Below are 25,496 nucleotides of genomic sequence, written 5' to 3'. Positions count from 1 at the left end.
ATTTGAATCTTTTAACATTTGTTAAAAGACTGATTGGGGATGTGGCTCAAGCGGTTACGCGCTTGCCTGGCATGCACGGGGCACTGGGTTCGATCCTCAGCACCACATAAAAATAAAAATAATGATGTTGTGTCCACCAAAAACTAAAAAAAAAAAAAAAAAAAAAGACTGATTTTAGGGTTGGGGATGTAATTCAGTGGTATAACATCTGGCTACCATGCACTAGGCTCTGGGTTTAATTCCTAGTACTGAGAGGAAAAAAAAATGTTCTTATTGTATCCTGAAGTCCAGGAGAATGTTTCATGTGCACTTGATAAGAATCCATATTCTGCAGTTTTGGGGTGAACATTCTGTATATGTCTGCCATGCCTAATAAGTCTATGATGGTGCTGAAGTCCTCTATTCCCACATTGCTCTTCTGTGTGTAGTTCCACTTATTATTGAAAGTTTGACAGAAGTAATTAACTACCTAGAATTTTACTTTGAAATCAGTGGATGTGTAACCGATGTGATTCTGCAATCTGTATATGGGGTAAAAATGGGAGTTCATAACCCACTTGAATCAAAGTGTGAAATATGATATGTCAAGAACTATGTAATGTTTTGGACAACCAACAATAAAAATTAAAAAAAAAATTGGGATGCACTTAGAAATATCTAGAAATAAATTTTCCTATTGTGAAAAAAAAATATTTTAGACTGGTAGTCCATGTATCAAATTCAGTTTGCAAATAGTTGACAGTATCTAAAAATCATTTCAAATTATTTGCCAACACTTAAAATTGGTATATTTCACATAAAACATCAGAGTTTTGACTTCTTTTTGAAAAATCAGAAGGCTTGGCAGCATTTGGCCTCCATTTCTTAGGAATAGCAATCTGCTGAACTAGAATGGATGCCACCCACTTTAGTGGGTTAGGTGTGTCCCACTTAATCAAAGTTCAAATCAAATTCTATTATTTCCATGACACCAAGGATAAGTATCTGTTCGATTTATCATCAGGCTTATACTCCCAAATGCATTTGAATTTGCATATAGTATCTCTAATTCTCATAATGACCCTGTAAGGTAGGTATCATTACCCTATTTACATAATAGGGTCACCAAACTAAAGCTCATAAGCCAAATACAGCCCTCCATCTTGTTTTGTATGGCTCATGACCTAAGAGTAGTTTTAACATTTTCAAATAGTTAGAAAAAAGAAGATACATTAAGTCAAAATTTCATTGTCCAAAAAAGCTTTCTAGGATATAGCCACACCAGTTTATAGTACAAAATCATCCTTAGACAATATGTAAACAATGTCAGAATTAAGAATGACTTGCAAAACTTAAAATACTCACTTCCTGGCCCTTCATAAAGATTGCTGCACCCTGCTTTACAACAAATTGTAGGGCTGGGGTTGTGGCTCAGTGGTAGAGCACTTCTCTTGCATGTGTGAGGCGTGGGTCAGCACCACATTAAAAAACAAAGTTATAAAAAAATTGGAAAGCTCTTCCTGCTCCTTTTTCTTTAATCTTTTTTCCTTTTCTTGTCTCTTGCACTAAATTTTCTTTTTTTTTTTTCTGTACATGCTTCTTCAGACCCAGGATAGAACTCCTTATCAAATTTCATTTCACAGCAAGAAGAAAAACAGTGATAAATTCAAGGCGACAGGGTATGATCTCTGTTTTTAACTGTGATCTTGGACAAGTCATTTTATCTCTCTGAGCTTCTATTTCCTTATTTGCTCAACAAAAGTGGTAAGTTAGATTATCTCTAAAATAATTCTCACTTTGAATTCACTTTGAAGTAGACAGAAAAGAAAGAAGAGATAAGCTGGATGAATAAAAATATAAAAGAGAAAGGCTAAAAAATGATTGGGGGACTCCTAGTTGCTAGGTAGGTAAAATAGAATAATTGTCACCTCTATTGAGTTAGGCCATTTACATATATTATCTGTAATTCTCATAATGACCCTGTAAGGTAGGTATCATTACCCCATTTGCAGATACAGAAACTGAGGGTCAAAGAGGTTAATTGGCTTGCTCTAAACCAATATCTATTAAATGGCAAAAGAATCAAGGTCATACCTGAAATGTCTGGCATAATGCCAGTGCTGTTTCATTTCAACAAACTGCCTGAGTCACAAGAAGTGAGCTAAGAGAACTTACTGCTCTTATACATTTGTCTTCTGAAACAAATGGCACTATTTCTCTGGTGATCTGATATATTATTCTTTATTCTTTTGTTGGCTTTGTGCCTTCAAAGGAGATATCTTTTCCAGTCTAAAATCTCCAAAGGATTTTCAGGGTGAAACACATTTCAAGATGTGCAATCACATGGAAGAATGAAAATCTTTTACAATATTGTTTGTTAAACTGACAGCTCTACTTAACAGAAGCCATTAAAATATTTACAAAGTAGCAGCTGCTTGTGTTAAAAAAAATAGCTTTTTTTGGAAGCACAAAAATAAACAAGTTGATAACTACAAGATAAGCCATTTCATGGTTTCTTTGTGTACTCTACACAATATATAGAAAATTCTGATATTTGCAGAGCAATTATACTATACAGCCTTTTAAGTTAAAAGGACACAAGACTAAGAAAGAACTGTTTACAAGAATTTTTCATTCTGATCTGTTAAACAGTTTAGGAAGCCCCAAACATAATCTTTTAAGAAGTGTTAGGCTTTTGGTGTGTGTTGTTTTGTTTTTAAAGTAAGCTTTGCCCCTAGAAGATAGTTATACATGAATGAATCTCTATTGAGCTGGGTTGAGTTCTATATAGTCCTAGGATTTCAGCCAAGGTACTTATGAAAATAATTACAAGTTGTGAAAAATAGACCAAGAGAGAAAACCAATATATGTAAACAAAAATGCTTAAAAGTAACTGAACATTTGTATTTCATGCCTTAATCTTCATATTTGACATTTTATATATAAACTTAGTTTCTCTTTCCTTTCTTTTTTGCCCCAAAGATTGAGGCCAGCCAGGGTAACACAGCAAGACTCTAACTAAAGATCTTCCTGTCTCAGACTTGCAACTAGCTAGCATTATAGGCACAAGCCACTATGCTAGCCTGATTTTGTCTTTATTTCAAAATATTAGTTACTAAAAGTTACTCGCTGGGTGTGGTGGCACAAACCTGTAATTCCAGTGACTAGGGAGGCTGAGATAAGAGAATCATGAGTTCACAGCCAGCCTCAGCAGCTGTGAGGCCCTAAGCAACTCAATGAGACCCTGTATCTAAATAAAATACAAAATAGGATTGGAGATGTGGCTCAGTGGTCAAGTAACTCTGAGTTCAATCCCCAGTACCAAAAAAAAAAAAAAAAGTTACCCAATAATGGAGATTTTTATTAATTATCTAAAATGAGATCAGTGATGTACTTAAATGGAAATAATTGCTATTTCTTTGGGGAAATGTGAATGTATTGAGATTTAAGTATTTTATAGGAATTTCATTATTGTTACCATGTATTGATTAGGTGGAGTTTTAGTGTTCACGTTATCAAAGTACATTGTAGGAAAAAAATATTTGAACTAGTCTATTCCAAAGCAACCTAATAGGGAAATAAATCTTATTAAACAAGATCAGATTTCATTTCTCATTGCTTATTTTAGGTCTGAAAACAAAGTAGATATCAAGAATGCTGTATTTCAATGATAATCAGTTGATTTTCTATAGTGCAAATATAGTGGTAAAATACTAGTTCTCATTATTTTGTTTCTGTGTATTCCTTCAAAAATATATGGCAATTTTATAGTTAAATATGACAGAGATAGGACTGTAAAACTGAAGACTTGGTTAAGTGACCTAGTATTTCAATTTAAAGGATTTTAAAATGTGCTATAGGATTTTACTTGCTAATACTGAAGAGCTTTTATAATGATATTCATAACTGAGAATGGTCTACAGCACAATATTTCATAGGTGAATTTTGAAATTTTCCTCAAATTTTAATACCCAGGGAAAGTTTAAGAACCATTGAGCAATTTGATTTTTATAGGTTTGGTAGAATTTCCCTGTCAGACTACCTATGCCAGGAGTTTTATTGTGAGGGAAGCACTTTAATTTTTCTGGTTTCTTCTAAGATAATCTGTCAACTTAAATTGTATTTTTCTTAGAAATTATCCATTCCATCTAAATCTTCAAATTTACTTGCATTGAGTTGTATGGTTTCTTATGATACTTTCTTTCCTTTCTTTTCATGATTATTCTTCTTTTGTTAATAATTTTGTATATTTGTACCTCCTCATTCTTCTCCCTGTTGGTGTTAGTGATTTATTTTGATGATTTCCCCCCATATAACCAAATTTGTTTTTTCCCTAATGTTTAGAAATTCAATAGAAATTATGGCATTAATTCTTCTTTTTAAAAATTCAATCTTCTTTTTTGTTGGGTGGCTTCTTTGATGTTATTTCACAGCCTTTAAAATATGACTCTTGAATTTCATTTTTGTTTAAATTGTTTTAAAGCATTAAATGTTATACATTTTCCTCTTATGACCAAAATTTTTGGACATAATTTCCATTCTTATTTTCAAGAAATTCTGCAGTTTAACTTAAGAATTAATCAATATCATGTTTGAAAGCTTCTGAGTAACAAGCTTTTAAATTCCATTGTTATTTTCATTTTATTGCTTTCAAGTCAGAGTACATTTTTTGGCATTATTTCTATTCTTTGAAGTTTATTGATGTTTGCTGAATTTTCATTATAGCTTAGGATATGGCCAATTTTTCCTGAATGTTTCCATGAGCACTTAGAATAAGGCATAACCTCCCTTTTCAGAGTTTATTAGAGATCTGAAAGATCTCACTGATTAAGTGTTCTGTATTCACCCTACTTTGTTTACTTGATCTTTTTATAATTGAGACAGGTATATTAAAGTCTCCTTTTAGTTCTATTTCTCCTTGGGTATCTTCTAAGTTCTTCAAAGCTGTTGCTACTGTTGAAGTTTTCAAAAATGTTACATCATCATTGTAAATTATAGCTTTTAGCATTAAGTATCTGAATTCTGCCTTACTCAGATACCAAGACTGTGACCCCTCATTTGTCTGCATCTTTATACTTTTTATTTTTAACCTTTCTGAATCAATATCTCCTTTTTCCTTTCCTCCCCACTGCCCATAATATATCTTATATGCAGTATAGTGAATTTTTTTTGTTATTTATTAAAAAGTGTCCAGACAAGATGAGTTAAGCTCATTTACATTTGTTGATATGATCTTTATAACTGGCCTCAGACTTGCCATATCGTTTCATAATTGTACAGTCTTCCTTTGGTTGGTTCTGGAGCTCCCATGCATCCAAAATCTGTGAATGCTCAAGTTCCTTACATAAAATGGTCTAGTATTTGCATATAACCTATGCACATCTTATCATATCCTTTAAATCATTTCTAAATTATAATACAATGTAAATTCAGTATAAATAGTTTTTAATACTTAACATGTACAGACTTTTTTCCCCTTGTAATTACTTGCTAAACATTTAAGTACAATTTCTTTCCCTAAATATTTTAAATTCACTGTTGGTTGAATCCATGGATGTGGAACCTGTGTGTATGGAAGGCTGACTGTATACATATACATACAGTCTGTTTATGTTGTTTGCCTTATTTTATGTTCACATATAATTTTTTAATACTTAAGGTTTATATTTATTCCAATAGTTACATTGTGTCTATACTTTTAAATAATCCCTATGCACCTATCATTTCTAGGAAAGCAATGCCTGTTGGTTCCCTACTGTGAACAATACTGAAACTGGCTGTTTCAGTATTTTTTACTTCCAGCCAGCACATGCAGGGCAGTTATTGTACTTACTCCACTTTTATTTCAACCTCTTCTTATTCTCCCCACTTTTTTGACAGTGTTGCATCGCTGTCCCCTTTTAAGTGTTCATTAAAGTATATTCACATTGTTGTGAAACAGATCTATAGAACATTTACATCTTGCTCCTTGACAACTACCTTTCTATTTTGTTTTTATGATTTTGACTACTTTATATGAGTGAAATCACAGTTTGTGCTTTTACAGCTAGCATTATCATATAGTTTTAAAAATATTTTTTAGTTGTAGTTGGACACAGTACCTTTATTTATTAATTTTTATGTGGTGCTGAGGATCAAACCCGGTGCCTCACACGTACTAGGCCAGTACTCTACCACTGAGCAACAACCCCAGCCCCATCATATAGTTTTATAGGTAGAACACTTAATATGTTCACCACTATTCCTTTTTTTTTATTGGTTGTTCAAAACATTACAAAGCTCATGACATATCATCTTCCATACATTTGATTCAAGTGGGTTATGAACTCCCATTTTTTACCCCAAATACAAGTTGCAGAATCACATCGGTTACACATCCACATTTTTACATAATACCATATTAATGACGGTTGTATTTTGCTACCTTTCCTATCCCCCCTCCCCTTCCCTCTCATTTTCCCTCTCTACCCCATCTGCTGTTGTTTAATTCTCTCCCTTGTTTTTTTTTTCCCTTTCCCCTCACAAGCTCTTTATGTACTTTTGTGTAACAATGAGGGTCTCCTTCCATTTCCATACAGTTTCCCTTCTCTCTCCCTTTCTCCCACCCCACTCGTCTCTGTTTAATGTTAGTCTTTTCCTCATGCTCTTCTTCCGTGTTCTGATCTTAGTTGCTCTCTTTATATCAAAGAAGACATTTGGCATTTGTTTTTTAAGGATTGGCTAGCTTCACTTAGCATTATCTGCTCTAATGCCATCCATTTCCCTGCAAAATCCATGATTTTGTCATTTTTTAGTGCTGCATAATACTCCATTGTGTATAAATGCCACAGTTTTTAAATCCATTCATCTATTGAAGGGCATCTAGGTTGATTCCAAAGTCTAGGTATTGTGAATTGTGCCGCTATGATCATTGATGTGGCAGTATCCCTATAGTATGCTCTTTTAAGGTCCTCAGGGAATAGACCAAGAAGGGCGATAGCTGGGTCAAATGGTGGTTCCATTCCCAGCTTTCCTAGGAATCTCCATACTGCTTTCCATATTGGCCGCACCAATTTGCAGTCCCACCAGCAATGTACAAGTGTACCTTTTTCCCCACATCCTCGCCAGCACTTATTGTTACTTGACTTCATAATGGCTGCCAATCTTACTGGAGTGAGATGGTATCTTAGGGTGGTTTTGATTTGCATTTCTCTGACTGCTAGAGATGGTGAGCATTTTTTCATGTACTTGTTGATTGATTGTATGTCTTCCTCTGAGAAGTGTCTCTTCAGGTCCTTGGCCCATTTGTTGATTGGGTTGTTTGTTATCTTATTGTCTAATTTTTTGAGTTCTTTGTATACTCTGGATATTAGGGCTCTATCTGAAGTGTGAGGAGTAAAAATTTGTTCCCAGGATGTAGGCTCTCTATTTACCTCTCTTATTGTTTCTCTTGCTGAGAAAAAACTTTTTAGTTTAAGTAAGTCCCATTTGTTTATTCTTGTTATTAACTCTTGGGCTATGGGCATCCTATTAAGGAATTTGGAGCCCGACCCCACAGTATGTAGATCGTAGCCAACTTTTTCTTCTATCAGACGCAGTGTCTCTGATTTGATATCTAGCTCCTTGATCCATTTTGAGTTAACTTTTGTGCATGGCGAGAGAAAGGGATTCAATTTCATTTTGATGCATATGGATTTCCAATTGTCCCAGCACCATTTGTTGAAGATGCTATCCTTCCTCCATTGCATGCTTTTAGCCCCTTTATCAACTATAAGAAAGTTGTAATTTTGTGGATTGGTTTCTGTGTCCTCTATTCTGTACCATTGGTCCACCCATCTGTTTTGGTACCAGTACCATGCTGTTTTTGTTACTATTGCTCTGTAGTACAGTTTCAACTCTGGTATCGCTATACCTCCAGATTCACACTTCCTGCTTAGAATTGCTTTTGCTATTCTGGGTCTTTTGTTTTTCCATATGAATTTCATGATTGCTTTGTCTATTTCTACAAGAAATGCCGTTGGGATTTTGATTGGCATCGCATTAAACCTGTAGAGAACTTTGGGTAATATCGCCATTTTGATGATGTTAGTTCTGCCTCTCCATGAACAGGGTACATTTTTCCATCTTCTAAGATCTTCTTCTCTCTCTCTTTAGAGTTCTGTCGTTTTCATTGTATAAATCTTTCACCTCTTTTGTTAGGTTGATTCCCAAGTATCTTATTTTCTTTGAGGATATTGTGAATGGAGTGGTTTTCCTTATTTCCATTTCAGAAGTTTTGTTGCTGATATACAGGAATGCCTTTGATTTATGCGTGTTGATTTTATATCCTGCCACTTTGCTGAATTCATTTATTAACTCTAGCAGTTTCTTTGTAGACCCTTTTGGGTCTGTTAAATATATTATCTTGTCATCCGCAAATAGCAATAATTTAAGTTCTTCTTTTCCTATTTTTATGCCTTTAATTGCTCTGGCTAGTATTTCAAGGACTAAATTAAATAGAAGTGGTGAGAGAGGGCATCCTGTCTTGTTCCAGATTTTAGCGGGAATGCCTTCAGTTTTTCTCCATTTAGAATGATGCTAGCCTGAGGCTTAGCATATATAGCTTTTACAATGTTGAGGTAAGTTCCTGTTATCCCCAGTTTTTCTAGTGTTTTGAACATAAAAGGATGTTGTACTTTGTTGAATGCTTTTTCTGCATCTATCGAGACGATCATATGGTTCTTATCTTTAAGTCTATTGATGTGGTGAATAATATTTATTGATTTCCGTATATTGAACCAGCCTTGCATCCCAGGGATGAATCCTACTTGATCAGGGTGCACTATTTTTTTGATATGCTTTTGTATTCGATTCGCCAGGATTTTGAGGATTTTTGCATCTATGTTCATTAGAGATATTGGTCTGTAGTTTTCTTTCTTTGAGGTGTCTTTGTCTGGTTTTGGGATCAAGGTGATGTTGGCCTATAGAATGAATTAGAAAAAGAAGGAGCTCTTCCAATTTCTTGAAATAGCTTGAAAAGTATTGGTATTAATTCTTCTTTGAAGGTTTTGTAGAACTCCGCTGTATACCCATCCGGTCCAGGGCTTTTCTTGGTTGGTAGTCTTTTGATGGCTTCTTCTATTTCTTCCTTTGTTATTGGTCTGTTTAAATTGTGTGTGTCTTCCTGTCTCAATCTGGGCGAATCATATGCCTTAAGAAATTTATCAATATCTTCACTATCTTCTATTTTATTGGAATATAGGGTTTCAAAATACTTTCTAATTATCTTCTGTATTTCTGTAGTGTCTGTTGTGATATTGCCTTTTTCATCCTGTATGTTAGTAATTTGACTTCTCTCTCTTCTTCTCCTCGTTAGCATGGCTAAGGATCTGTCGATCTTATTTATTCTTTCAAAGAACCAACTTTTAGTTTTATCAATTTTTCAATGTTTTTTTTGGTTTCGATTTCGTTGATTTCCGCTCTGGTTTTAATTATTTCTTGTCTTCTGCTATATTTGCTGTTGTTTTGCTCTTCCTTTCCTAGGGTTTTGAGATGTAGTGTGTGTTCGTTTATTTGTTGGTTTTTTCTTTTTTTGAGGAATGAACTCCAGGAAATGAATTTCCCTCTTAGAACTGCTTTCATTGTGTCCCATAGATTCCGGTATGTTGTGTCTGAATTGTCCGGTATGTTGTGTCTGAATTGTCGTTTATCTGTAAGAATTTTTTGATTTCCTCCTTTATGTCTTCTGTAACCCATTGATCATTCAGTAACATATTGTTTATTTTCCATGTGATACTGGATTTTTCCTTCCTTATCATTGATTTCCAGTTTCATTCCATTATGATCAGATATGGTGCATGGTATTATCTCCACATCTTTATATTTACTAAGAGTTGCCCTATGGCATAATATATGATCTATCTTTGAGTAAGATCCATGTGCTGCTGAGAAGAACGTGTATCCACTTTATGACGGTTGATGTATTCTATATATGTCGGTTAAGTCTAGGTTCTTGATTGTGTCATTGAGTTTTATAGTTTCTTTATTCAGCTTTTGTCTGGAGGATCTGTCTAATGGTGAGAGTGGTGTGTTGAAGTCACCCATAATTATTGTGTTGTTGTCAATTTGACTCTTGAACTTGAGGAGAGTTTGTTTTACGAACGTTGCTGCACCATTATTTGGTGCATATAAATTGATAATTGTTATGTCTTGTTGGTGGATAGTTCCTTTTAACAGTATATAGTGACCTTCTTTATCCTTCTTAACTTAGGTTTGAAGTTGATTTTATTCGATATGAGTATGGCCACTCCTGCCTGCTTCTGAGGGCCATGTGAGTGGTATGATTTTTCCCAACCTTTCACCTTCAGCCTGTGTATGTCTTTTCCTATCATATGAGTCTCTTGAAGGCAGCATATTGTTGGGTTTGTTTTTTTGATCCAGGTTACTAGCCTGTGTCTCTTGATTGGTGAGTTTAGTCCATTAACATTTAAGGTTACAATTGAGATATGATTTGCACTTCCAGTCATGTTTATTTATTTATTTTAGTTTGGCTAGTTTTTACTTTTTTTCCCCTCCCCCTTTACTGAGAAACCTCCCACTGTTGGTTTTGGGCACTATTTTTCCATTCCTCTTCTTGTAGAATTTTGCCCAAAATGCTTTGCAGTGCTGGTTTTCTGGCTGCGAATTCTTTTAGCTTTTGTTTATCATGAAAGATTTTAATTTCATTGTCAAATCTGAAGCTTAATTTTGCTGGATACAGTAGTCTTGGTTGGAGACCATTATTTTTCAGCGTTTGGAATACATTGTTCCAGGATCTTCTTGCTTTCAAAGTCTGTGATGAAAAATCAGCCATTAACCTAATTGGTTTACCCCTGAATGTAATCTGCCTCCTTTCCCTTGTAGCCTTTAATATTCTCTCCTTGTTCTGTACTTTGGCTATCTTCATAATTATATGTCTTGGAGTTGGTCTATTATGGTTTTGAATGTTTGGGGTCCTGTAGGCTTCCAGGATTTGGCAATCCATTCCATCTTTCATCTCTGGGAAGTTTTCTAGGATTATTTCATTTAATAGGTTGTGCATTCCTTTGGTTTGAACCTCTGTGCCTTCTTCTATCCCAATGACTCTCAAATTTGGTTTTTTGATGAGATCCCATAACTCTTGGATAGATTGCTCATGAGATTTAAGCATCTTTTCAGTGTTGACTATACTCTCTTCAAGTTGATAAAGTTTGTCTTCATTATCTGATGTTCTGACTTCTACTTGATCTAGCCTATTTGTAATACTCTCGTTAGCGTTTTTAATCTGGTTTATGGTTTCTTGCATTTCTAAAATTACTGTTTGTTTTTTTTTTAGGATCTCTATCTCCTGATAAAGCTTTTTCTTTGTAGTTTGGATTTGTTTAGTTCATTTTCAAAATATACTTTCAATTCTTGGACTTGCTGTCTCATGTCTTCTCTAAAATTCCGTTCCATCTGAGTTAGGTATGTCTTGATTTCTTTCCCTGTCCATGTTTCTGATGCTTCTAGGTCCTCCTGTAGATTTAAATTGTCCTGCATTATCTGTAATCCTTTTTCCCTTGTTTTTTCATGTTGTTCACGTTACTTTCCAGCTCTGTTTGACTGCTTTGAAACTGCTTTCTCCTATACATTTGTTTTGGCTTTGTTTATCTCTGTTGTCTCTCCTTTGTGGTGGGAGATTATGCCTATAGATGTTGGGCTTTATTGTACTTTAGAGCTGATTCCTTCAATTTATAAAGGGCTTCCGGATTTTGTATGCATATAGTCGTTTGTTTTTTATTCTTAGGACTTCAGGTTAGGTGCTATGCAGGTATAAGGGTTAGTAAGTCTTGGCTACTTTAGAAGATTGCTCTACTGAAGGGGGATACTAACCGTCGATTGGATCAGGGTGTTGGTAGGAGCTAGGTATTTAGGAGCGCTATAGACTGCCTCGAAACATTCACCTATTTGCATTTAGACAGTTACATGAAATGGAGGACGTAATGGTTGGGATGAAAGTTGGGGGGAAGGGGAAGGTAGGTGCTCTTGAAAAGAAAGAAGGAGAGGGAGATAGACAGCATAGAGGAGAATGGTAAGAGCAATAAAACTTGGAAGGGGAGAGAGAGAGGGGGAAAAGGGAGAGAAAAAAATAAAATGAAATAGGAAATAAAATTAGGTCTTAGAGATCCATCTTCTTCTCTTCCTGTAGGCAAAGCTGTGCCCTCTGGGCTGAGTTTTGCCCTCAATGTGTCAACAGCAATCCCTGTAAGGCGGTTCCTGGGAGTCTCTCAATCCTGTTGGTCCAGAGCCGTTCCATTTCTACGGCCCCTCCTCCCCTTCCTCCTGCCAGCCAGCCAGGTCCTGCTCACCGGAGGCAGTTCCCCAAGGATTTGGTTACACTTTCAGCCCCACGGAGTGCTCTTATTTCCCTAACGACTGAGCACTCTCTCTGTCATTCATCTAAGCCCCAGTGCTGTGGGGCTCTGGTCTGGGAGTCAATTGTTTAATTTTTCCGGACCCCTTTGGTGGGCACACCTTCGGAATCTGGCGGCTAAGACCATTGGTGTCGCTGCTGGTGGTAATAGGAGTTGGGGGTTGAGGATCCCCTCTGTTTCCCTCCGCCCCTACCGTCACACCCTCTCAGTTCGCGGTTGGGGGAGTTGGGGGTGGGGAGTCTTCTCTGCTTCCCTCTGCCCCTACAGTCACGCCCACATCATTGGCAGTAGGGGGAGTTGGGGGTCAAGAGTCCTTTGGCCCTTACAGTCACGCCCACGGAGAGATTTTGAAGTTTCCCGGTTGTTTGTATCTGGTGTGGGTGGGAGTCACACACCTGCTAAAGTAGATTCCGCTGGGAAGGAATCTCTTTGGCCGAACTTTGGTGACTTCCCCTCTCTGCTATGGCGGGCCCCTGGCTCCTTGCCGGAGTGTCCGGAGGGAGGGGTGGAACTGGCTTGTCTCTGGTCTGACACAATCTCTGGTTTTAGTTCCCAGTTCGCTATTTCGTAAAGGCTTCGTTAGATTCCCTTCACGTGGTCTCAGGGGTGGGGAGCCGTTCGCCGGGTGGGCGGGGCTGTTAGCAGAGCCGGGAGGGCACAGGCCGTCTGCTGGGCCACTTCTCGCTGCGCCGGGCCACTGGGGGCTGCCTGTAGAGCTGGGCAGCTGCAGCTGCGTGGCCAAGAGCCGGGTGGGCGGGGTGGCCGTTCGCAGAGTGGGCAGGGCCGCCAGGAGAGCTGGGATGGCAGGGGCCGTCCGCCGGCCGGGGACCCCTTTCGCTGAGCGGGCCACCGGGGGCCGTCTGTAGAGCCGGGCAGCTGAGGCCGAGTGGCCAAGAGCTGGGCCGGCCGGGTGGCTGCTTGCAGAGCGAGAGCGGGGCCGCTAGGGGAGCCGTGATGGCGGGGGCTGTCCGCTGGCCGGGCGGGGACCCCTCTTGTCGAGCCGGGCAGCTGCGGCCGCGTGGCTAAGATCCGGGCGGGCGGGGTGGCTGTTCGCAGAGCGAGAGAAGGCCTCCCGGGAGAGCTGGGATGGCGGGGGCCGTCTGCCGGTTCGGGCGGGCCGCGCCGCTCAGGGCCACTGGCCGCTTGCAGAAGCGGCCGGTGGCCGTGGGATTGGACCTCTGCGCCCGCCGGGGGGCCACCTGTAAAGCTGGGCAGCTGCAGCCGCGTGGCTAAGAGCCGGGCAGGCGGGGTGGCCGTTCGCAGAGCGAGAGCGGGGCCTCTCGGGAGAGCCGGGATGGTGGGGGCCCTCTGCTGGTTTGGGCGGGCTGCACCGCTCCGGGCTGCCCGCAGAAGCGGCTGGTGGCTGCGGGACTGGACCTCTGCGCCCGCGTGGCCGGCCAAGATCCACTTGTCTGGGACAAACTGTCACTTCTAATAAACCTACCAATTCCCGGCAGGTCTCCGCTTAATGGAATTTTGCTAGAAGTTCCTCAGTAGGTAGACTGCAGCTGTTCCAATGGGTCTTTCTGATGCCGTTAATGTGGAGACATTGGAATGGCTACTTCCTTGCCGGCCGCCATGTTGGATCCCCCACCACTATTCCTTATGTAAACGTCTGTAGTCATTTTGGTTGTTTGAATCTCATTTTCTAGATTTCCCAAGAACAACTTATGTTTTCTTTTGAATATCTTAAATATATTACTATGTTATGTTCTATCATAAAGTGTTGCTGTCAAAAAGTGATCATGATCTAATATTTTTTCTTTTATAAAGACTTGGACTTTTTGTATGAATATTCAAATGGATTTTACTTGAATATATCTTGATGTTGGCCAACTTGGGCTGATGCTTCCAGAAATGTGATACATCTTTTCATTAGTATTATAAAGCTTTTTTTTTCAATTTTAGGAAATTTTTATTTTAAAAGTTTTTTATTTTTTTATTTTTAAGTACTTTTTCCATTATACTGTTTTGGTTTTTCTTCTTTAGGAATTCTTATTATATATGTATGTTGGGTCTTCTTTGCCTATTATCTTTCTCCAAGATTTTTTGAATGTTTTTTTTCTCCAGTTATGATTTTTAAGTGTTTCCTCCTCTAAGTTACCTCATTCCTGAGTTTCTATAATCCTGATTTATGTTACTCTTTCATAACTTCTATCTATCATTATGTGATTGTTATGTATGATTTAAGGTTGTTTTAAAGTATTAGGGTCAATTGTCATCTATTTGTGGGCATGACTCTCGGAATCCTTTCACTGATCTTTATTGTAATCCTTTAGTTTTGTTCATTTTATGGTAAACTAGTTTTTCTATACTTAGAATAGGGAAGGGTAGACCAAGAGAGCCTAAAAAACTTTATAGGCCCAGAACTCCTGAGTATATTATGTTCATCAAGTAGTCATAAATATAGTCTTCTGTTTTACTCCCTTTAATTTCCTTGTTCTTTTTTCCTTTCCCTGTCATTCCTCTTATGGTCAATTTGGGCTCTACTTCCAACTACTTCTCCACAGTTCAAAATTTACCTAGAAAGAATATTTTGGTTTGTTAGTTTTAAACATCCATAGGGGACAGAATCTCAAACATTCCACTAGCTCTCTACCTCTCCTCAGTTCCTTTTAATCTATATATTTAGAATCTACAAAGTCCCTTCCAGCTTCTGAGAATAACTTTCCAGTTGGTACTTTAATTCTCCATCTCTCAAAACCAAAAAAGTCCCCTTACCTCCCTACTTCTCCCATAAAATTTGTGTGTCCCTGCTTTCATGCTCTGTATTCATACTGAAAATTAATATCAAGTGAATTTTTCATAGGAGGTTTTGGCCCTCCCTAAGGATACTTGCATTATTGTTTCACGAGTATCCTACTCCAGCCTAACTCCCTATCTGCCACTGTCTTTGGAGAGTGTGACTGGGTGCTTGAAGTAAGATCCCACTGGGGGTCACTTCCTACTCTCCCCTTTCTGTTTCAGTGAAAAAAGAGAGTTCTGTATTTCACAGGTGGCCCAGAAGGCTATTCCTGCCCTATGCCCTCAAGGTGTGTCTCCCACTTAATACTATCTTTTATGTCCGTTTACTCTGCCAGACTAGAGTGGGGCTCAACAGGGTCTTCTTTGCCAGCTGTCCATGCCTGTTTCCTTGGCTGTGATTTAACTGAATAAGTAGGTAAGGACACTGGGAATAGTGGTCACCCTTTCATGTATATCACTAATTAGTTTACCAAATATTTGATTGTGTAAAAAGAGTTAGTTATTCCTGCCATTAACTTGTGCTTCATTAAATTTCTTCATGTTGATATTTAAGACACTGCTCAGAAATCACATTACATCAACACATACATTGGGTCTTCTCAATCAAGTTTCAGTGGACCTTGTAGCTGTTGGTGATTCATGCCATCCACTTATATTTGGGGGCTTATGAAAAATATGTTGCTACTAAGTTTGGTTATAGATTCTGTCCACAAGTTTTGGGGTTCACTATTCTAGTTGCTCTTTTCATTATGAGGGATTTCAGGGAGATTCAAATACAATGATGTCATCTTCTCAAAAATGTAATAGCCTAAGTACCTGTCAATAGGATATTGGTTAAACAAATTATATATGTATGTATACATATACGAAACTGAACAATATAGCTATAAAAAGAGGTCAGTCTATATATACTGATATATAGCTGTTAAAATTTTTAAAAGGTAGTTTCTAAGAAATAAAGAACATTTTTTAATTTGTTCTTTTTAGATATACATTATAGTACAATGTATTTTCAGATATTATACATGAAGCATAACTTATTCTAATGAGGATCTTATTCTTGTGGAGTTACTCTGGTCATGTATTCATATATAAGGGTTAGGAAAGTTGGGGCTGGGGTTATAGTTCAGTGGTAGAGATCTTGTCTACTATGTATGAGGTACTGTGTTCAATCTTCAGCACCACATAAAAATAAATAAAGGTTAAAAAAATGACTAAAGGGGCTGGGGTTGTGGCTCAGTGGTAGAGTGCTCACCTACCATACATGAGGCACTGGGTTCTATCCTCAGCACCACATAAATGTAAAATAAAGATGTTGTGTCCATCTAAAACTTAAGAATAAATATTAAAAAAAACTAAAAAAGGTAAACTTAAAAAAAAAAGGATAGAAATGTATGTCTGATTAATTCTACTGTCTTTTCTATTCCCATCTCCCCTCCCTACCCCTTTGTCTAATCTGATGAACTTCTATTCTCCTCTGTACCCTTCCTTGTTGTGGGTTAGCATCCACATATCGGAGAACAATTGGCCTTTGGTTTTCTGGGATTGGCTTATTTCATTTAGCACGACAGTCTCCAGTTCCAACTATTTACTGGCAAATGCCATACTTTCATTCTTTATGGTGAGTAATATTCCACTGTGTGTATGTACCACATTTTCTTTATCCATTTATCTACCGATGAGCTTGGAGGTTAGCTTAGTTATTGTGACTTGAGCTGCTATAAACTGATGTGGCTGCATCACTGCAGTATGCTGATTTTAAGGCTTTTGTGTATAAGCTCGAGGAGTGGGATAACTGGGTCAAATGGTGGTTCTGTTCCAAGTTTCCTAAGGAATCTCCCTACTGCTTTCTAGAGTGGTTGCACCAATTTGCAGTCAAATCAGCAATGAATGAGTGAGCCTTTTCCCCTACATCCTTACCAACATTTATTATTACTTGTATTCTTTTTTTAAAATTTATTTCTTTAGTTGTTGATAGCACAATAAATAAATAAAGGTCTAAGAATTGAAGCAAAGTGCCTCACACATGCTGGGCAAGTGCTCTACCACTGAACTACAACACAAAATTTACACAAAATTCCTTTGTGTAAAACTAATTTATTAAAATTTAAAATAAAATAAAAACATTTATTTTATACAAGTTTAAAACTTATCTACAATAAGTTATTTAGAAAATAGCCAAATTTAATTGCTTTTTTCCCCTAAAAATATATAAGCATGGGAAAATTTTTAATGGAATAGATGTAACTACATATTTTATACTAAAAACAGATGTTTTCTCCTTAAAACTACTATAATAAAAATGTACTAGAAGGACATTGAATCAAATTCACCTAGGAGAAATATTTTAAATGGCATTCTGTTATGGTTTAGTCAGGTGGTATACCCCAAAAGCTCATGTGTGAGACAATACAAGTGCATTTAGAGGTGAAATGATCTGGTTATAAGAGCCTAACCTAATCAGTGTATTGAAACACTTGAATGGATTAACTAAGCAGTAATGATATACAGGTAGGATATGGCTTCAGGAGGTGGGTCACTTAGGGTTGCTTTTGGGGTGTATATTTTGTCCCAGGTGAACGGAGCTCTCCACTTCCTGATGCGATTCCCCTGCCCCAAACATATTTCTTGCTTTTAATTATTTACTCTGGCAATTAGTAGGGTTTTTTGACCTATCAAATAATTTAAAAGAAAATAAAAGATCAGTTGCTTGGTGATATGCTTTTACTTTAAGAGCATAGATATAGTCAAAAAAACAAAATAATGTGTTAGGAATGGTCAAACTATGGTCAGGCCAAATGTAGCCTGCTGCCTTTTTGTTCTGTAACCTATGAGCTGAAAATGAATTATATATTTTTAATGACTGGAAAAAGGTCAAAAGAAGAATATTTTGTTACATGTCAACATTGCATGAAATGTCTATTTGTGTCCATAAATAAAGTGTTCTTGGGACTCAATCATATATATAATATAAAAATGTCTATAACTGCTTTTGCACTAAAAGGGCAGATTTGAATAGTTGTGACAAATTATCTTGTCTCATAAATCCTGAAATATTTAATGTCAATCCCTATACAAAAAAAATGTTATTTGTGCTTGAAAATATTTCATGAACTTAGAAAATCTTGGTCCATTAGGATTCTTAGTTTTACATCTTCTCCCCCAATTTTATCTCGGTTCTAACAGAATGATGAAAGAAACAATTAGCTTGATCCTTAATTAACTTTTTCATTTTCATTTATGACTTAGGTACATTCTTGAGATCAACAAAGTATTTGAAATAGCTTTCTTTCTCTTTAACTGAAATCTTAACAGCTGTCATCTTAGGGTAAAAAGGAAGACTAACATATCATTTTGTGCTGGGCCACATAATTAATGGACCAGTGCACACATTGATGCACACATAGATGAAAAGTGACTGAAATTTGAACTATTAGCTTTCCCTTTCTTGTGTCTTCAAAACTAGTTTGGGCTTTAAACATCAACTCACAGGTGTTTATCTTTTCTTACTTGTCAGATAAATAGGCTTCCTGAGACATAGTTTTGTGGTTTGGTCTACCTCAAAAAGAAAAACTCAAGAATCTCACAGTCAACCGAAAGAAAAAAACTAGACTACCTAATATCCTTTAAGGTTGCCTCAATGTGCATGTCCTTCAGAAATGAAAAATTATAAGTGTCACTAAGATATTGAGCAGCTGCCACAGAATAATCTTTCTTGAAAGTCTGAGCATTGACCAGAATTCAGTTTGGTATTCATAGTAAAAGGATTAAAATCTTTAATACTCATCTAGAGTGGTGAATTATTACCTTATTGAAATTTAGACAATAAAAATAGTTTCTTCCAAGAATTGCTTTTTATCAAGGAAGAAGGTGTTTATGGGGGATTTTCATTGACTACATTATACCTCTCTGTAGACTTCTGAGGTTTTTTGATGAGTTCTTCTTAGTTTTAATAAGAATGATTAGGATCAAATCGTCTTATATTCAGGAAGGAATATTTAAACTACTAAGAAGTCAGTTAACTAATATTTATTTTCATTCCTTATTTCAGTTCAAAATCATATGGTTTATAGAAAAATATGTGACTGTTTCTGCACTTACTGCTTTAAAGTAAAATTAGGCTTTTCTCATAAAATACAGCATGCTTTAAAACAGATTGTTCAATAACTCTTTATAAAGATAGGAAAGGTCTCTAGTGAAGTTTGTATTAGTATCCATTTAAATTCGATGTATGGTGTTAATAGTATATTTTAAAATACTGCTTTAAAATCTACAAAAATTAATAAAAATGATTTTCTATGTCTTCAATCTGAAATAGCTGCAGAACTATAAAGAAGATTGAATTAGCTAATTGTGGTGCTTAAATACACAATTTATATGTATGCAGAGAATCATAAATCTTCTCTGCATTGCTCTTTAGTATTAGGGTTTGTTATTTCAGTTTTTTTCCAGATGGATGCTTTTATAAGCCAAAACATAGGAGCATTTTCTGAATTTACCCCTAGGCATTAAGGCAAAAGAAGTAGGAGTATTATAACCTGACTTGTTTAAAACATCACTATGCTACTTTGAATGACAGTTTACAATTTACAACTAGGGTGTGTCTAATAAAGTCACTGAAGCAGACATAAGCATAGGTTCCACCTTCTACACACTCCTGGCCTGTCAATCATGCCTCCCAAATGCTTTGTTGCACAGGCATGCCAATAACTCAAACCACATTTTACCAGTTTTGTGCCCAAAGGCTTTTAAAAGGCTCCGCAACCATATCGATGTTTGAAAACTCTAGGTTGAAGTTCTTGAGACTTATTTCATCTAAGAGAGTAAAACATCCATGTATTTGCTTAAAGTAATTGATATAATGTATTATAGGATAACAATTAATTTTGTTAAATTATTCAAATTATATTAAAACTTCAGTTTTTCAGTTTTTTTTTTAAAAGAGAGGGAGGGAGAGAGAATTTTAATATTTATTTTTTAGTTTTCGGCAGACACAACAACTTTGTTTGTATGTGGTGCTGAGGATTGAACCCGGGCCGCAATCATGGTAGGCGAGCGCACTACCGCTTGAGCCACATCCCCAGTTTTATAGTTCTTGTTTTGCCTTATTTCCAATATACTATATAATAACTTTTACAAATATAGAAAATGTTACTATGAATGCTTTGAAAGTATACAAAATAATCAGTGGTTTAACGCATATTTATGCACACTTATATGTAGTAAAAGCAAAACAAACAACAAAAAACTTATGGCTATGCTGGCTGCACACCTTCTCTCTGCTTTCCCAAATATGGTATCCTTAGTAATTTTTCTTGTTTAACTATGTTTTATCTGTGTATTTTCAAACATACATGTAGTAATTTAACTTAAATTAGTTTCAAGTTTTAAATTAAAGGCATCGATTTTAGTGATACAAGCAGGGTTGAAGCCAATATGTGTTTTAGTACTTTGAAGTTTAAAAAAAAAAAAAAAGGTTCCAATTATAGCAGATTTCAAAGCTGGACAGGTGGTTTTGGGGAGTTAACTTTTTGCATAGCTTCTGGTTTAGGGAATAGCCAGTAAGAAAGTGGGAGATCAGGGAGCAGCAGCAGAGGGGTGAATCTGAACATACAACTGAATGGTGAATATGAGGTGGCTGATTACATCTATGACCCTGAACTGCTGTATGAAATTTTTAGCCAAAATGGATAATATGCATATGTCTTAGAGGGAAATGGTATCTCCAGCTTGGACATGCATGTAATTCCCATGACTGTTGTCTACTGCTTGGAACACTAAAAGGTGTATTTAGTCTAAGTCTTTTTAGGTTTCTTTGTCTATAGTCTGTTTCAGCTATTGATTGTGCTTTCTGAAATTACCCAGTGGAGCAAAGAAAAAGCAGGTGGAAGTAAAAATTACTATGTAGATGAATGCAGTAATTATATGCATATTTTCAATGATTATATAAAGGAACCAGGAGTGTTATTATATCACATACAGTTGTAGGATATTTTTCCAGCATTTAGGTAAAACTCGGTTTCTCTTCCCTTCATTTGAATGGTGAAAAAATGAATAAAAATTCTTTTAAGCTAAAAGACATCTTTTAGCAGTGCTTTTCACAATTATAAATGGTGTGGTAAAGGATAGGTTGCATGCAAGTAAATGGTGGCAGAAAACTCTGATGACTACACTAATAGTATCTAAGGGGCAGTAGACCCAATGAAGTTAATACAGCCATTTTACTAAGCACATCTACTACTGTCAGGTTTAAATGTCATTCTGGAGGGATACAGGTATGTTATAAAATTCTAGCAATGGTTTCCCAAAGTACTTAGGAGGCAGTTCAGATGTAACAACCCCTCCAACCTTCTGGGTATTTGCTGGAGGTATATATATATATATCACATGTAGCCTATATCCGCTGCAATGTCATACAGCTACTTTCATGAACCACTGTAGTCTAAACTATTGAGGCACTCAGAGACATTGTTAATGTCAGTCACAGGTGAAGTCACACAGAGACTGTACTTTTGAGTTTACCTCTAAGGTATAGCACCTTACCTCACCCACCAGCCTGTTGAATGAGAAAACATTTTCCTACAAAAGTACTCCATAAAACTGGAGAAGGTATTACATCAGATGTGTAGACATCAACACGTGGGCAAAAAAACATAAAAGGAAACATAACACAGCCAAAGGAGCACAATAATTCTCCAGAAATAGATCCCAACTTGAAGGAAATCTATGAAATATCTGTAAACAAAATTCAAAATAATGACCCCAAGAACTCAGATGCAAGAAAACCAATACAAAAATAGGAAAAACATCCATTATATGAATTAAAAGTTCACAAAAGAGGTCAAAATAATAAAGAATCAATCAGAAATCTTGGAGATAAAGCCATCAGGTCAAAAAAAAAAAAAACACGGAAGCTTCTACAACACACTAAAAGCAGAAGAATTTCTGAATGTGAGGACACAGTTTTTTTTTTAATTAACCCAGTTAGACAAGCAAAGGAAAGAAAAATTATTTCAAAAGAATGAAAAAGCCTATGAGACCTCTGGTATATCATTAATTGAACAAATATTTGCATTATGAAAATCCCAGAAGAGAAATAAAGGCAAAGGGGATTAAAACATTTCATAAAATAATACCTGAAAATTTCCCAAATCTTCAAAGGGATATAAGAACATCTAGATACAAGAAGTTCAGGGTACAACACAGAGACTAACCCACAAAACTACAATTATCTTATATTAGACAAAGGTGCCAAGAACATGCATTGGTGAAAAGATAGCTTCTTCAACAAATGGTGCTGGGAAAATTAGAAATCCATATGCACATATGTCTCACCATGCACAAAACAACTCAAAATGGATCAAGGACTTAGGAATACTACCAGAGACCCTGTGTCTAATAGAAGAAAAAATAGGTCCTAATCTCCATCATGAGGGATTAGGCTGCAACTTGCTTAATAAGACTCCTGTAGTGCAAGAATTAAAATCAATAATCAATAAATGGGATGGACTCAAACTAAAAAGTTTCTTCTCAGCAAAAGAAGCAATTTGTGAGGTGAACAGACAGCCTACATCTTGGGAGCAAATCTTTACCCCTCACACATCAGACAGAGCACTAATCTTTAGGGTATATAAAGAACTCAAAAAGCTAAACACCAAAAAAAAAAATAATAACCCAATCAATAAATGGGCCAAGGACCTGAAGAGACACTTCTCAGAAGATGACGTACAATCAATCAACAAATACATGAAAAAATGTTCATCACCACGAGCAATTTGAGGAAAAAAAAAACACTCTAAGATTTCATCTCACTCCAGTCAGAATGGCAGCTGTTATGCATATAAACAACAAGTGTTGGCGTGGATGTGGGGAAAAAGGCACATTCGTACATTGCTGGTGGGACTGCAAACTGGTGCAGTCAATATGGAAAGCAGTATGGAGATTCCTTGGAAAACTGGGAATGGAACCACCATTTGACTCGGCTATCCCTCTCCTAGGTCAATACCTAAAGGACTTAAAAACAGCATACTACAGGGACACAGCCACATCAATGTTTATAGAAGCACAATTCACAATAGCTAGACTGTGGAACCAACCGAATGGATTAAAAAATGTGGCATATATACACAATGGAATGTTACTCATCAATAAAGAGAGAATAAAATCATGGCATTTGCAGGTAAATGGATGGCATTGCAGAAGATAATGCTAAGTGAAGTTAGCCAATCCCCAAAAAACAAATGCCGAATATTGTCTTTGATATAAGGAGGCCGATTCATAGTGGGATAGGGAGCAGGAGCATAGGAGGAATAGACGAATTCTAGATAGGGAAGAGGTATTGGAGGGGATGGGAGGGGGCATGGAGTTATTAATAATGGTGGAATGTGATGATCATTATTATCCAGAAAACATGTATGAAGACACAAATTGGTGTGAATATACTATGTATACAACCAGAGATGAAAAATTGTGCTCTATATGTGTAGTAGGAATTGTAATGCATTCCTGTCATATATAAACAAAAATAATAAGTAAAAAACCCCAATTGCACTCTAAACTAAGATCAATGAATGACAAATTAAAAAAGAAATTCTCCAAGTGACAAATTGAAACTTACAAATACATTTTTAAAAACATTCTGTCATTCTTTATTATGAGGATTCATATTTTGCTGTTTTGAAACTAATTATGTATTTGTAGTATTTCAAAAATAGATTTAAAATAAAAAAGAAGGTCAGGGTCCAAGAAGAGTCCACTAAAAATAACCTTCATCAAGACATATTGTAGTCAAAAGTATAAGAATAAAAGAGAATTCCTTTTTGGCACTAGGGGTTGAATCCAGGGACATTATACCACTGAGCTATATCCCCCATCACCTCTTTTAATTTTTTTTTTAAATTTGAGACAGGATCTTATTAAGTTGTTGAGGGTGGCTTCCAACTTGAACTCCTCTTGAGTCACTGGGATTACAGGCATACATCACCATACCCACTTTGACCCAAAGAGAATTCTAAAAGCAGAAAGAAAAAAAAAAGTCAACTCACATAAAAAGGAATGCCTTTTAGACTTACAGTGGAATAGAAGAATATAATACACAGCAAAACTATCCTCTCAGAAATTAAAGAGAAATAGTCTTTCCCAGAGGAACAGAAATTAAGAGAATCATCACTACCATTTTAGCACTAAAAGAAATTCTTAAGGGGAGTCCTATACTAGAAAACAAAAAGATAATAACCACCATCATGAAATCACACAAATGTACATAACTCACTAGAAGAAGAGAAAAATAATCAAACCTTAGCATAACAGAAAATTACCAACTCACAAATATAAATAAGAAAGGTAGAAAGGACAAAGAATATGTACATATAAAGCAGAAAACAACTAGCAAAATGACAGGACAAAGTACACACGTATTAATAATAACTTTTTATATACATTGATTGAATTCAAAGATTCAGACTAATGGAATGGATTAAAATAAACAAGACCCAACTGCATACTGCTTATGAGAAACTCACTTCACTCTTAAAGACACATACAGGCTGAAAGTGAAGGGTTGGAAAAAGATAACACAAATGGAAGCCAAATATAAGTAGAAATACCTATTCTCATATCAGATAAAGCAGACTTTAAATCAAAAACTACATGCACTCAACATGGTATAAACCTAATATATAAACCCAAATATATAAAGCAAATATTAGATATAAAGGGAAAGATGGACTCCAATATAGCAATGGTTGGGGACTTCAACACTCCACTTTCCTTAATGGACAGAAAATCAGTGCTGAAACAGCTGAGTTGAACTATACTACAGAATAAATGACCCTAACAGTCATTTACACAACATTTCATCCAGCAGCAGCAAAACACACATTCTCATTAGCACACTGAACATTCTCCAGGATATATCATGTTAGCCACAAATTAAGTCTCAATAAATTTCAGTCACAACCTGAAATCACATCATTTATCTTAGGCCACAACTGAATAAAAGTACAAATCAATAGAGAATGGAAAAATATACAAATATATAGAGATTGAACAATATGCTCCTAAATGACCAGTGGGTAATTAATGAAATTAAAAAGGAAACGAATTTTTTGAAACAAAATGAAAATGATAGCCTAATATATCAAAAGCTGTAGTATACAGCAAAAGTGATAGAGAGGGACATTTATAGCAATGGAGGTGTACATCAAAACAGCAGAAGCATCTCAAATAAACCTAGAAATACATCTAAAAGACTCAGAAAAGTAAGAACAAAATAAACCCACAATTAGTAGAAGAAATAATCAATATCAGAGCAAAAATAAAATCAAAATTAAATAATCAAAAGATTACATAGTTGATTTTTTTCAAAAAGATAAACAAAACTGA

At 36.2% G+C, this 25,496-nt stretch overlaps 1 protein-coding gene across 2 annotated transcripts in view; it reads right to left on the bottom strand.

Moving 5' to 3' along the window:
• Window positions 1-25,496, bottom strand: part of WDPCP (WD repeat containing planar cell polarity effector) — a 371,882-nt gene that overhangs the window by 47,849 nt on the left and 298,537 nt on the right. Inside the window, exon 16 of one of the 2 annotated variants that reach the window (XM_081264391.1) lies at window positions 23,772-24,123. The exons of the other annotated variant lie outside the window; for it this stretch is intronic. Within the exon in view, the coding sequence (XP_081120517.1) occupies window positions 24,080-24,123 (44 nt within the window). The 3' untranslated portion in view covers window positions 23,772-24,079. Of the gene's footprint in view, window positions 1-23,771; window positions 24,124-25,496 lie in introns of those variants that run through there. 2 annotated transcript variants of the gene reach the window in all.

The sequence above is a fragment of the Spermophilus citellus genome (assembly GCF_964194105.1).
Source record: "Spermophilus citellus genome assembly, chromosome: 13".
Lineage (NCBI taxonomy): Eukaryota > Metazoa > Chordata > Mammalia > Rodentia > Sciuridae > Spermophilus > Spermophilus citellus.
The sequence above is the reverse complement of the archived record's forward strand: the minus strand, read 5'-3'. Positions and strand labels throughout refer to the sequence as shown.